Genomic DNA, 12,624 nt, shown 5'->3' with positions numbered 1-12,624 from the left:
ATTACCCCACTATTATCACAGTATTACCTGGCTGTAATAGAAAGTACTACCCATAAATGTTTGCATTCATTGTTTAACATTTGGGATGCAGGTGACTTGTGATGCAATGCGCGTATCTTAAGCTAAAAGATTTGATGTTTGATCGTTTTATCATAATATTGTTTGAATTTGGATTTTATTGTTTAAAAGTATTATATTTTGGTTATAATATAATGTAACATATTATAATATTAACTATTCATACATGAACTAAACTGGGTTTTATTACACACACAAACACACAAAAAAGAACTAATGTTGAAATAATCAATAATGAATGTGTAATTACTGCTTTGTGCTGCTCTGTGTTTGGATCACCTTAACTAGGAATGACTCACAAAGAAAGTTGCAGTATGAATAATTTATGGATAATAATGAACTAACCATTAGGTTACCTAATGATTCACTTATCTCTCAGCTGGTTCTTTTGCGAGATGTCATTGTCTATTGTATGGTCCTGGATAGGGAAGTAAGTGATGCTAAAAAAAAAAGAGTGTGTATTGTATATGTGAAAAGTTAATTAATCCTAAATTACCAACCAAGCAAAGTTGACTCACCTCACTTTCAAACCTCTAATTGTTCCTCCTCCAAATGTCAGCGTTTTATTATAATGGTTTACAGTAACATGGTAATCAATGACAGCAAACGTCAGAGACTGTAATATGCTTCTGTAATTCTAACTATAGCCTACAGACAACATTGCTCCAGCTGAAAAAACACTTGTTAGCTGCATTGTCTTAGTACCCCATCAAAACACATATTATACACTAATACAGTGTCATCTTGTATTCATAACTGTACATACTGTAGAGCAGGCATGAAGTGATTTAACACGACTTCTTTAACAAAGTAAGGCTGTCAAAATAAAATGAAGTGCAAACAATGCTGAAAATGTCCTTTGTGGTTTTACGGAATATCATTTACAGAGTATCTTATAGAGTTATTATATGGCGAAGAAGATGAGAAAACAGCCTCACCAAAGTGTTCATTAGCAGCAGGACTTCTTTACCATGCCACATGAGCTTGATCAGTGCAAGGACTTAACACTGTTTTACGATGTTACATGCTGAAATATCTTTTAAATTTAGGGACTTAAGGAATAACCAGTCATGTCATTTTGGGCTTCCTTTCCTTGTTAGACTGTATTCTTTAAAAAGCAGACAGATATCAAATAAACTTAATTCTTGTTCGCATTCACCCAATTTAAACTTCATTTCTTAAATCTTTGAAATACGCTTGTTTTTAGATGTTATATGGGTTATACATTTACTTTTTAATGTAAATCTACAGACACAAAAATTATTACAAAATAAAAGTGACATTACAAAAACACTGTCTTGTCAGTGTTGATATATTTGCTCCACAACGAAACGAACGAATGTCTAAACCCCGTGCGTGTCTTGGGGGACCTGTGTGTGCGCTCCAAAGGCGCACACTGCAAAAAATATTTACCCGCAGGTCATTAGTCAAATAATGAGTGTGAAAATTTCCATTTTCTTTTCCAGCTGTAACATCCTCCTATCGAGTGACACATTGCTACTTGTTTCCTGTCCAAAGCAGCCTTTTTTAAGTAATGCTCGCTTCTGTCCTTGTGTCATTTCCTTTACTATTGCGCGCTGCCCAGACTTGTTGCAGTGACACTTGCTCTCGAAATATTTCTTTGAAAAGCCAAAATTTGCTCTATATATCAAATAACTGAAGTTATCTCGCTATATCGTGGAGGGGGGAAATCCTTGTTTAGGGTAAAAGGCAATTAAAATTGTCTTTAGGTTCAACAGTTTTTTAGGTTGTTGTTTTTTTTCCCAAAACGGGTTTATTTTTTGCAGTGCGGCTAATGCTGAAGTCATTCTCCGTCTCATACAGCAGCAACCAAGGACAAGAGAGCATCAGCAGTGAGAGGGAAAAGAAGAGAGAGAAAGGTGCCTCCTCTCGCCATTGCGATAATTGTCTCGCTGTTGAATCGATGTCGGTGCAAATGCTGCTCTAAGGGGAGGCAATAGGAGTGGAGGAGAAGCGGGGGGATTTAACTTCACACACGGACAAAACCTATGCTTGGATTTCGGCTCTTTTTCCCTTCGCCAATGCAAAAGGAAATATGCAGCGAAGCTTCACCATCCTCTACACCAGTTTACTGGGGATGTGCTTGGGTTCAAGCTCAAGTTTTCCAAGTAACATCAATATAGGTGAGAATGGCGCACACACATCGTCACCTTTTGTCTGAGAGAAAAAAACATCAACCTCTGATTCAACTTAAGTCGGTGTCTCTTTTTAAATTTTTTTCCTTTTCGTGTCCACTGTGTACTACATTAACTCCTCATTCTTTGCTTCTCAACAGGAGGATTGTTCCCAAGCGGATCCCACGAATATGAGGTTTTTCGGTTCGCCCTCTCTCACCACCAGGACATCCCCAAACTGGTGCCGCAGGTGGATATGGTCATGATGGGGAACAGCTTCTCCATGACATATGCCTGTAAGTATCTCAGTGGAAACTGATTACATACTAGTCCATGTAGTCCACCTATTGAACCTAAATCTTTAAATCCGTTTATTGACTTTGTAAAGAGCGCTTGCAACTCCATTTGTAAGAGAAGAGAAGAAGGAGGAAAAAAGCCTGTGTAGGCTGTAATTGCTTTTAATACAGGCCTACTGCAAAGCGTGTGTTCGTAGGTTATCTTATTAACTGTTGCGTGGGACCGCAAAGGACTTGTTTCCTCTACATGATTGCAGCGTGGTTTGCGCTCTGGGGAAGCCGCGGGGATTCGAAAGCAACCTATGCGACAGCGACAGCTTTCCTTCAGTCATGTAACAACAGGTTTTTTGTTTTTATGGCTCCTCGTATATGATTTTTAAAACGGCTGCCAATGATCCCAGAGCGCCTTATGCTTCTTTTATAAAGAAAACAAGGAGTCAGCGCAGATCATGGCTCTCCAAACAATGAGGAGGGTAAAAAAAAATACTCCAAATGCATTTCTAATTAGCCACGGATCACAATCCGATTATCTTTTCCTGGCAGAACACAGACTATTAAACCCTCCCACCCTGAAAGCTTCACAAACACCAGCACACAAAATAAACGTTTTAACTTTTGGGACTTCACCCTCCTCCTTCTTTGTATTAATATGGATCTGGAACAGGCAGACGTATCCTCGGCTAACTCAAGTGAGAAACTGTGCCAGATTCTCTGACAATGGGATGCAGGATTTATGGTCATCAAGCAAGTTTAAAAGTCCTGCTGGTGAAACCCAATAGTCAGAGCAGTGTGAATGCTATTCTCCTGTTGGTGATAATGTGTGTCATTATGCCAGCACCAACAATTGCTCCGTGTCTGAGCTGTGCAAAAGAAATGTCAGTCTAAATTGTTTCATCTTTGTTAGCCCTGCTCTCATCCTTCCTTTGTATTCTGACACGATTTTGTCACCCTTGAGGCTCTTCAGCTGTGTTTTTCTCATTTCATCCTCGACTCCTCTGAATTTGCCCATGGCTCACTCGCACTCTCTGTAGTGAAGTCGCACACTTCCAGGAGATACCCTTTGACAACCCTGTCTGTCTGTCTGGCAGGTGTGTGATACTGCTTCATCCACAGACATTTACTCCTACTCCCACTTTGAGTCGTTGCTTTTTCACTCTGAACCCTCCCCGCGATTCAAAAACCGGTCTTTATGACTTCCCTGCCGGAATGTATGCAGCAATGATATAAGTGAAGAGAAATTAATGTTGATTTATAAAGACACGAAATGCAAGTGTAATGGTATTCTGACTCAGAGTTTTAATGTAATGTGGTTGTAGTCGTTCTTATGAGATTCGGTTATGAGCTTAAAATTGGATTGGAAATAAAGCATTACTTGCAGCGGCACTCATGTAGATTTATAGACATCAGGTGCTGGCTGCTGCTGAAAGCTGAACACAACCACTGAAAGGACATTTACCCTCATCTGTCAGAGTCTAACAAAATATATCATTAAGCTTCATGCTGTGACTTGTTCTCAAGACCACACGCTTTATGAATCACAACCTATACAGAGACATCCATCTGCAGCGTGTCTTGTGGGAAATACTGCAAAACCTGCAAAGTCCACAGCAGATATTTCAACCATCATCCCCCTGAACTTCCCCCACCCTTCAGCCATTTAGGCCACAGAGCCAGGGAGCGCTGTGTAATGAAATGTAAACACACCCAAGATGCCCTCATTAAAGAGACTGTCCTCTGCTCAGAAGGGAGCGTGATGTAAAATATAGGAGGCAGGCTGCTGTTGAATGTTTGCAGATTTCTCCAGTGGATCAAACATGGATCCTATCGCAGTAGGGAGGCTGCTGCTGCTGGTGGTGGTGGTGTGGTACATTAACGTCTTTGTCACCGCGTGCAGCCAGTGGCGAGACATCAGCACAAAGAACAACTCAGATGGCTCTCGCCTGCCTTTTTTCTTAGATTTTCTCAGTCTTTTTTTTTGACTATTTTTGCCAGAATTGCTTCCAGAAACCATTTGATTATACATATTTTCTTAAAAAAATATATATCTTAGATATCCACAGACATCCTACCAAGCAACACACATACCCAGAGCTTAACGTTTTTGGTAATTTGGTGCTAATAATTCAGTCAAGGGTCATTGCTATTATCCAACTTTTCCCAGAGGTTGATTAGATCTATTCTCTTTTAGCTGCAGATGATGCAAACAGACTTTCCTTTTCTTTTCTATCTACCCATCCTGTCCTGTCTTTGATGTTTAAATTTGACCCCCCTCCCACCTCCCATGTCATGCACATCATTGCAGTCCATGGGTATGATGATGGGCTACGGTACAAGCGTGTCAGAAAGATTTGCAGTGGAAGGAGATGACAAAAATGAAAATGACACCTCTTCCTGCTGTGTGTCACTTGCTCTCAAAAGTGTTTGGATGTGAAGGCTATAGAGACATGTTTGAGAAGAAAAAGGAAAGGCTCCGGGGCTTGTTTATAATGAGTCAGATGAGAAACGCAGCCTATTCCTGGATTTCCATTTTGTGTGGTAACGTGGAGGAATTTTGTTTGCGTGAATCTACATCTGGGTGCCCTTTCTATTTAGGATGTCTCGGGTGACTGACAGTTCACCTCTGTAAGCGTGCGACTGTGGGAATGTGCCCGGGGCTCTTGGGGTCCGTGAGTGTGAAAAGCAGAAGGGTGAATGGGCCCTTGTGCACGGGGATGAATGGAGCTCCGGATGAGGGTGATGCTCATCAGCTGGCTCTTATGACCAGCCACTTCCTCCAGAAGCAAGTCTACACAGCATCCACAAACACATGCTCTCTCTCTCTCACTCACACACACACACACGCACACACACGCACACACACGCACACACACACACACACACACACACACACACACACACACACACACACACACTCGCTGGCACCTGCCTAAAGAGCAAAGGAATAGGGGCGGGTGGCTGGAAGTAGGGCAAAGGTGACAGAGAAAATGAGAAGAGATAAAGAAAGCCATAAAACGCTGAATGTTATGGGCAAAGTGGTTCATTTTATTTCCTGCATGTGGAGTCATCGGGGTAGTAATAATAACGATGGCATCACTGTCTGCATAATGTGAGGCTAATTTGCATTTCTCTCCTCTTCCATCTTACGTTGACAGGCAAAAGCGAGTCAAAAAGTAACAGAATTAGCAATATTGCCTTTTTACTGCTGTGTTTTCACATTTCCAGTAAAAGTGCTTGCTGGACTGTTTCCTTGTATACGTTTGCATCGTTTAAAATAGCTGCCAGGGATGCTCAGCATAGATAGAGAATGTTAGTCACCCAACAGTTAGATATCACATTACCATAATCTGCTACTGGTTTATAATGCAGATGTCTCTGATTCACTAGCTTCATGTCAAAGTCTCTGCAGGCTCCCGCCTGTATGCTCTGTTTCTCACTTTGATGTGCGGTAAGACTTACAACTAATCTTTGGCTATTTTTGGTTAAAAATGTAAAAAGAAAAAAGAGGGCAAAAAATCAAATAAAAAATAAATGAATTAAAAACATTGCACTTAGCAGCAAAGCTAGACTGTGGAATTTCCAATAATATATGTTTTGCTTCAGCAGCACCTAACTTACATTTGATTTTGTGTCACGTTCAGCCATCTTGACAATAAACCTTTCTTTAGGACTAATTAGTGTTCATGGAAAACACGATATGCGTTGACAGTGTGATGTAGATAGCAGTATTTTCCCCAGCTCTCTGAGGGTCAGTTAAAAACCTAAAGAGAGTGTGAGTGTGAGGCGGCAATGATCAATGAAGTGAGCGCTCTGTGGTAGCCTGCCTAGCTGATCAATAGAGCGTAGATGGGGGTGTGGGTTTGGGGTGGTGGTGGTGGTTGAGAGAGGGGGGGGGGGGACTGGTCGTGTGCTGCTTGTAAATCACATAGTATCACATAGACAGTAAGGAGGTGAGGATATGAGTTATGGGAAGAAACTAAACAGGTACTATACCGACATGGGTCGTGGAGTAACAGTCTGACATGTACATAATAAGGACTTACCAAACAAGCAAGTTTTAATTAACTGTAGCAACCACTCCTCAGAAAAAAAACATCAAAAATTGGTGATTTATTGTTTCTTTTATTGACTATTATTAGTTTATCCATAATCACTGGCTCCTCCACACCATTTCTTTGCCCTGTCTTTCTCCTATCACCCCGAACTGGTCATGGCAGGTGACTGCACCTCCCTGAGCATGGTTTGCTGGATGTTTCTTCCTGTTAAAAGGGAGTTTTTCCTTTCCACTTTTACCATTTGCTGGCTTAGAGGGGGTCATCTGATTGTTAGGGTTTCTCTGTATTGTTGCCTTACGATATAGTCGCACAACTGTTTATAGCTGTTGCTGTGACTTGGCACTATATCAATAAAATTGAACTAAAGTGGACTAAAACAAAAAGGAGGGCTGTTTTTGACTTCGTCTGGATAATTTCTTTTTATATGCCATAAGAAGTGAAAGCTTGTGAAATTTGTCACTATAGGAGCTTTAATGGAAGTGAGGCTGAGAGGTCTGGCATGGGAGGAAATATAGGGTGTCTGTCAGCCATAAAGAAAGCACGTCAAGGAAAACAAAAAGGAGAACTCTGAGTGTAGTAACCACTTCTAGTCACTGATTGAAATTTAGTGTGTGGTTTCACCGTTGTGCAGGTAAACATTTTTTGCCTCAGTGCAAAATGCAAAATATGGAAATGTAGATCAATATCTACCAAACATTTTGGCTTGTGACCCCTAAACTAAAAAAGCAAATTAAAAGAATTAAAGTCTAACATGTGATCCAGAACACTGGGGCTACAATCCCATGTCAAACCGCTTATATCAATAGGAGTTACGTTCCAGTAACCAAACTGGTGGACAAAATCCTTTACCTTGAGATAACTTTTGCCATCATGTTGTGTTTTCTCATGTGTATGCGCTGCCACATTTACATGGCTCAAGTTTTCCCCATCAGTGTAGTACCATGGTCTGACTATAAAAAAGAAATGTGTGCGAGCATGTGAGACTGCTTTCTGAAATCCTCTGTTCACACCCTTGCGCGCACACACAATAGCTAACAAGAGACAGAGCTTGAACAGATGCATTTAATGTATTATTCAATGCAGCACATCCAAAGCTATCACTCCGTGGAGTTATAAGCATAAATATGTAATAATAAGCCGACAGAAAAAAGAGAATTCAACCAACTCTGTTAAACACTATAATGCTTAGAAATGTTCAGCTTTCCATAGGAGAAACTTCAAAAAAGAAAAAGATGTCATCCTTTATTCTTTTCCATTTCTAGGTGCAAACCGACATGTTTCAGTTGGGGTGAAAGCAATGAGTGGAAGAGGGTGGTGGTGGGGGTGTAGGGAGTTAAGCTGCAATTTCAAGCCCGGTGGCTGGTGTCAGTGAAACTCTGGCTGGTTGTATTTGGGGTTGTTTTTTTTTCCTGTTGTAGCAATTGTATCAGTCGTTGAGGTCCATCTGTGGTGACTGACTTCCACAGTGCATGCATGTTCAGAGGGATTACAGAGTATTCAATTTGCTATTGAAAATGGCAGACAAAAAGCAGATCACTGCTCCCTTCTGACTGTTTGGGACATTACAGTTATTTGTCAAGAAGAAAACAAAAGGAAAACAAATAAGAAAAAAAACTTGTGGCAGTTCTCTTGGGCTAGAGTCTGGCAGGTGCTGGTTTGATGAATGAGAAGACTCCGTTTTTTTGTTTTTTTTTCTTGCTACAGAGCACCAGGGATAGAGAAAGACCCATAGCAATCAATGCAGATCAGCCAAAACCTCTCCCAGAGCAGCAGACTGATAGGATGCAGAGCAGGAGGGGGGTAGATTTTTTTCCCCATGTTCTGTGCGTGTGTGTGTGCGCTTTTGTTGCTTTGTACAAGGAAGACAGAGGGAATGTACACATGGGGCAGGGAGGGAAGAAGAGAGTAATGGCTGCGAAACAGAAAATAAGCAACTTGTCATTTAATATCTTCGCCCTCATGTGACTTTTTCTAAGAAAGACTTGCCACATGAAAGTGAACTGACCAGCCAGTTCTGTTGTGAAGACAAGACCACAGCCTTTATCACACATCTTATTTAGCCCAGAAACGCACACACATTACTGATGATTGTGTCCACTCTGTTTCAGTTTGTCCCCCTCATTGTCTTTCAAAACCAACTCCAAATCCTCCTCTGTATTCATGCAAGCTCACCAAGTATTTAAAAAAATCTGTCGCCTCTGGAGGTAATGGGAGCTGGGACGTGGAGGTCTGAGCTGAGACATCTGGGGCTGGCAATTAGAAAACAATGTGTTCGCGGATGAGGACCAGGATTTGTGTTGCAGGGTGGAGGGACGAGCGCCTGATGATGGCAGCTGTCATGTTTTTGCAGCAAAGACAGAAGCGGAGTCCCTCTTTTGTCATACAGTGCATTATAGGAGCCTCTGTGTACTGTAATGAGGAACAAAGCCTACAAGCATATTAAGCAGTGTCACACAATACAACTGCTGTTGTTGTTGGCACAGTTGCACAGATTACACAAAAGTGACACAAGAACTGCAACAGTTGTTAAAAGTCGCAGAAGCAGAAAAGGCAAGAAATGAAACAGAAAATCATGCATCATCACATATTTTGCCTTACAGCTTAGACTGTTGTGTATATTTCCTTATGTGTAGTCGCATTAACTTGTGTGGCTGAAGTGTTATAAATCAGACAGATAAATGCATTGCAATACTAGATTTAACTTTTTGCTAGCATAAATTAGCATTATAACTGATACCTGGATGGTCATCATGCCTGTCAGTCTTGGCTGTCAAACTTAGCCAAGCGTGAAAAACCCACAAGATAATGTAATTATAATTACGTATTAACATTACTAATTTTGATACTATGGATGTCAAACTTGATACTAAAATAAGTATCTAAATAAACAAATGACTCTAATAATTGCTACTGAAAATTACTGTTGGAATGGATATGCATTTGCAACATTATTGATGCAAGTATTGATATCCACACTGTCTTTGTCTCTTCCAGTTGACACACAGCTTTACACAGCAGACGGGCAGGCACATAGCCCCTCCCCTCACTAGCAGCTAAACACATAAAATGTGGTTGATATTCACAACGCTATTAACTATTAGCAATTATCCGATACAAATAACCATCTGTTATCATTATGTAGCAGCTAGCAGCTGTGATCAATAATAAGATTGTAACGGTAATGCTGGAGCTAGCGTTATATGTCCTGCACATCTGTAACATTACAGTGTTAATTTAAAAGGATAAAAAAATTTGTGTATCTATCTATGTTTCTGTTAAAGTCTGAGATTTAATTCTGAGAAAAGACTACCAGCAATTAAATAGAAACATCTGCAGCACCATCTCAGAAAACATAGATAGATAGATGTGTAGAAGAGCATCATGAGAGATAGGTCCTTGATGAATAAGAACAACATGATACCACTATTAATATTGATATAAACGAGCCTCTAGAAACTGCCAAACAAAGGCTCACAGCTCAAGCCAGTAGGCTGAAGAGATATAGCAAGAGAAACAGAGGCCAAGAAAATAAATGCCTTGTTCTCCAAAGATCCGTTCAGGATGTACTCTCGCAGAGCTAGGTGGGTCTGCCTGCGTACTGCTGGAAGAACATCTGGGAGGAAAAGGTTCCATAATATCAAGTGACTAGTGGACCTAAGAGCACACCATGAAAGCCTGGCAGCACAAATAAGGGACTTGCTAACAGCAGGTACTCATCCACTACTGGCTAACACAGGGCAAAACAATCCCCACAAGCATACAGTATCGTCAAACTACTGTCCAATTACCTGTCTCGCCACAACATGGAAGATCCTCTCAGGCATCATAATATCCAAGCTGAGTGAAGACATGAGCACAGCTCAGAACAGCATTGGGAATAATACCAGAGGGTCAAAGCAGAAGCTGATGGTTGACAGAGCAGTACACCAGCCAAACTAACCTGAGCACCACATGGCTACACATAATCCTATAACTCTTGCCCCACACATGGATACAGGAGTGCTTTGGAGTATACAAGGCTAATAGTGTAATAATAGTGTAATAATAATGTAACATTCATCTAGAACTGTAAAGTGTGAATGATCATAATGTGTGGAATATACCAAGGTGATACGCTGTCCCCACTGCCATTTTGTCTTCAACCCCTTAAGTGAGCTCCTCACTAAGAGTTGATACAGATATACAGGGAGTGCAGAATTATTAGGCAAATGAGTATTTTGTCCACATCATCCTCTTCATGCATGTCGTCTTACTCCAAGCTGTATAGGCTCGAAAGCCTACTACTAATTAAGCATATTAGCTGATGTGCATCTCTGTAATGAGAAGGGGTGTGGTCTAATGACATCAACACCCTATATCAGGTGTGCATAATTATTAGGCAACGTCCTTTCCTTTGGCATGGTGGGTCAAAAGAAGGACTTGACAGGCTCAGAAAAGTCAAAAATAGTGAGATATCTTGCAGAGGGATGCAGCAGTCTCAAAATTGCAAAGCTTCTGAAGCGTGATCATCGAACAATCAAGCGTTTAATTCAAAATAGTCAACAGGGTCGCAAGAAGCGTGTGGAAAAACCAAGGCGCAAAATAACTGCCCATGAACTGAGAAAAGTCAAGCGTGCAGCTGCCAAGATGCCACTTGCCACCAGTTTGGCCATATTTCAGAGCTGCAACATCACTGGAGTGCCCAAAAGCACAAGGTGTGCAATACTCAGAGACATGGCCAAGGTAAGAAAGGCTGAAAGACGACCACCACTGAACAAGATGCACAAGCTGAAACGTCAAGACTGGGCCAAGAAATATCTCAAGACTGGTTTTTCTAAGGTTTTATGGACTGATGAAATGAGAGTAAGTCTTGATGGGCCAGATGGATGGGCCCGTGGCTGGATTGGTAAAGGCAGAGAGCTCCAATCCGACTCAGACGCCAGCAAGGTGGAGGTGGAGTACTGGTTTGGGCTGGTATCGTCAAAGATGAGCTTGTGGGGCCTTTTTGGGTTGAGGATGGAGTCAAGCTCAACTCTCAGTCTTACTGCCAGTTTCTGGAAGACACCTTCTTCAAGCAGTGGTACAGGAAGAAGTCTGCATCCTTCAAGAAAAACATGATTTTCATGCAGGACAATGCTCCATCACACGCGTCCAAGTACTCCACAGCGTGGCTGGCAAGAAAGGGTATAAAAGAAGAAAAACTAATGACATGGCCACCTTGTTCATCTGATCTGAACCCCATTGAGAACCTGTGGTCCATCATCAAATGTGAGATTTACAAGGAGGGAAAACAGTATTTAGTATTTATTTATTTATTGTCATTGTCAAGAACAATGAAATTGCGTTTGGGGCTTCCATACAACCCAAAAAAAAGAAGAAAATAATAAATACCCCTTAAAACCCAAGTGTACATATTTAACCCAGTGTGACTCCAATGCAATAAGACAATCCTTAGCAATAATGTTCGTAGAAATTCAGACAAAGACCTGAGAAACATGACAAAATACAACAATGCAACCCATTCAATATTATTGTACTGTGAGATATGATATCAGATATGATAGTTATCTATTTAAGAAAGAGGGGGGGGGGGGCAGGAGGGGGAAGAGAATAAAGATATGATGCACCAATGCAGACCAGTTCATTGCTATTAAGAAGTTGGATATGGTTATTGTCCGTGAGAGGGGGGCAGAGAGTTCAGGAGCCTCACAGCCTGTGGATACAGGCTGTTGGCCAGTCTGGATGTTCTGGCCTGTATAGACCTGTACCTTCTCCCTGAGGGCAGCAGATGGAAAAGGTGGCACGCAGGGTGATGTTGGTCCCGCAGGATACTGTGCACCCTCCTCAGACAGCGAGTGGGGAAGATATCCTCTCTGAACAGTGTCTGGGAGGCTGTGGTTGCTGCTGCACGCAATGTTGATGGTGAACAGATCAAAACACTGACAGAATCCATGGATGGCAGGCTTTTGAGTGTCCTTGCAAAGAAAGGTGGCTATATTGGTCGCTGATTTGTTTTTGTTTTGTTTTTGAATGTCAGAAATGTATATTTGTGAATGTGGAGATGTTATATTGGTTTCACTGGTA

General features: G+C 41.4%; 1 protein-coding gene across 3 annotated transcripts in view; it reads left to right on the top strand.

Annotated features, from left to right (window-relative positions):
- The first annotated feature begins 1,746 nt into the window (after positions 1–1,746).
- gria1a (glutamate receptor, ionotropic, AMPA 1a) overlaps positions 1,747–12,624 on the top strand; it is an 81,221-nt gene continuing 70,343 nt past the window's right edge. For 2 of the 3 annotated variants that reach the window (XM_085289725.1, XM_085289743.1), the window contains exons 1-2: positions 1,748–2,222; positions 2,375–2,509. In XM_085289725.1, the coding sequence (XP_085145851.1) occupies positions 2,135–2,222; positions 2,375–2,509 (223 nt within the window). In that variant the 5' untranslated portion in view covers positions 1,748–2,134. Of the gene's footprint in view, positions 2,223–2,374; positions 2,510–12,624 lie in introns of all 3 variants that reach the window. The other variant, XM_085289734.1, reaches the window with a different exon arrangement.

This window comes from Mchenga conophoros, linkage group LG2 (genome assembly GCF_057382185.1).
Source record: "Mchenga conophoros isolate Kocher_MC1m ecotype Shallow Benthic linkage group LG2, M_conophoros_male_GT1.1, whole genome shotgun sequence".
NCBI classification, from domain to species: Eukaryota; Metazoa; Chordata; class Actinopteri; order Cichliformes; family Cichlidae; genus Mchenga; species Mchenga conophoros.
This window is presented reverse-complemented; position numbering and strand designations above follow the sequence as displayed.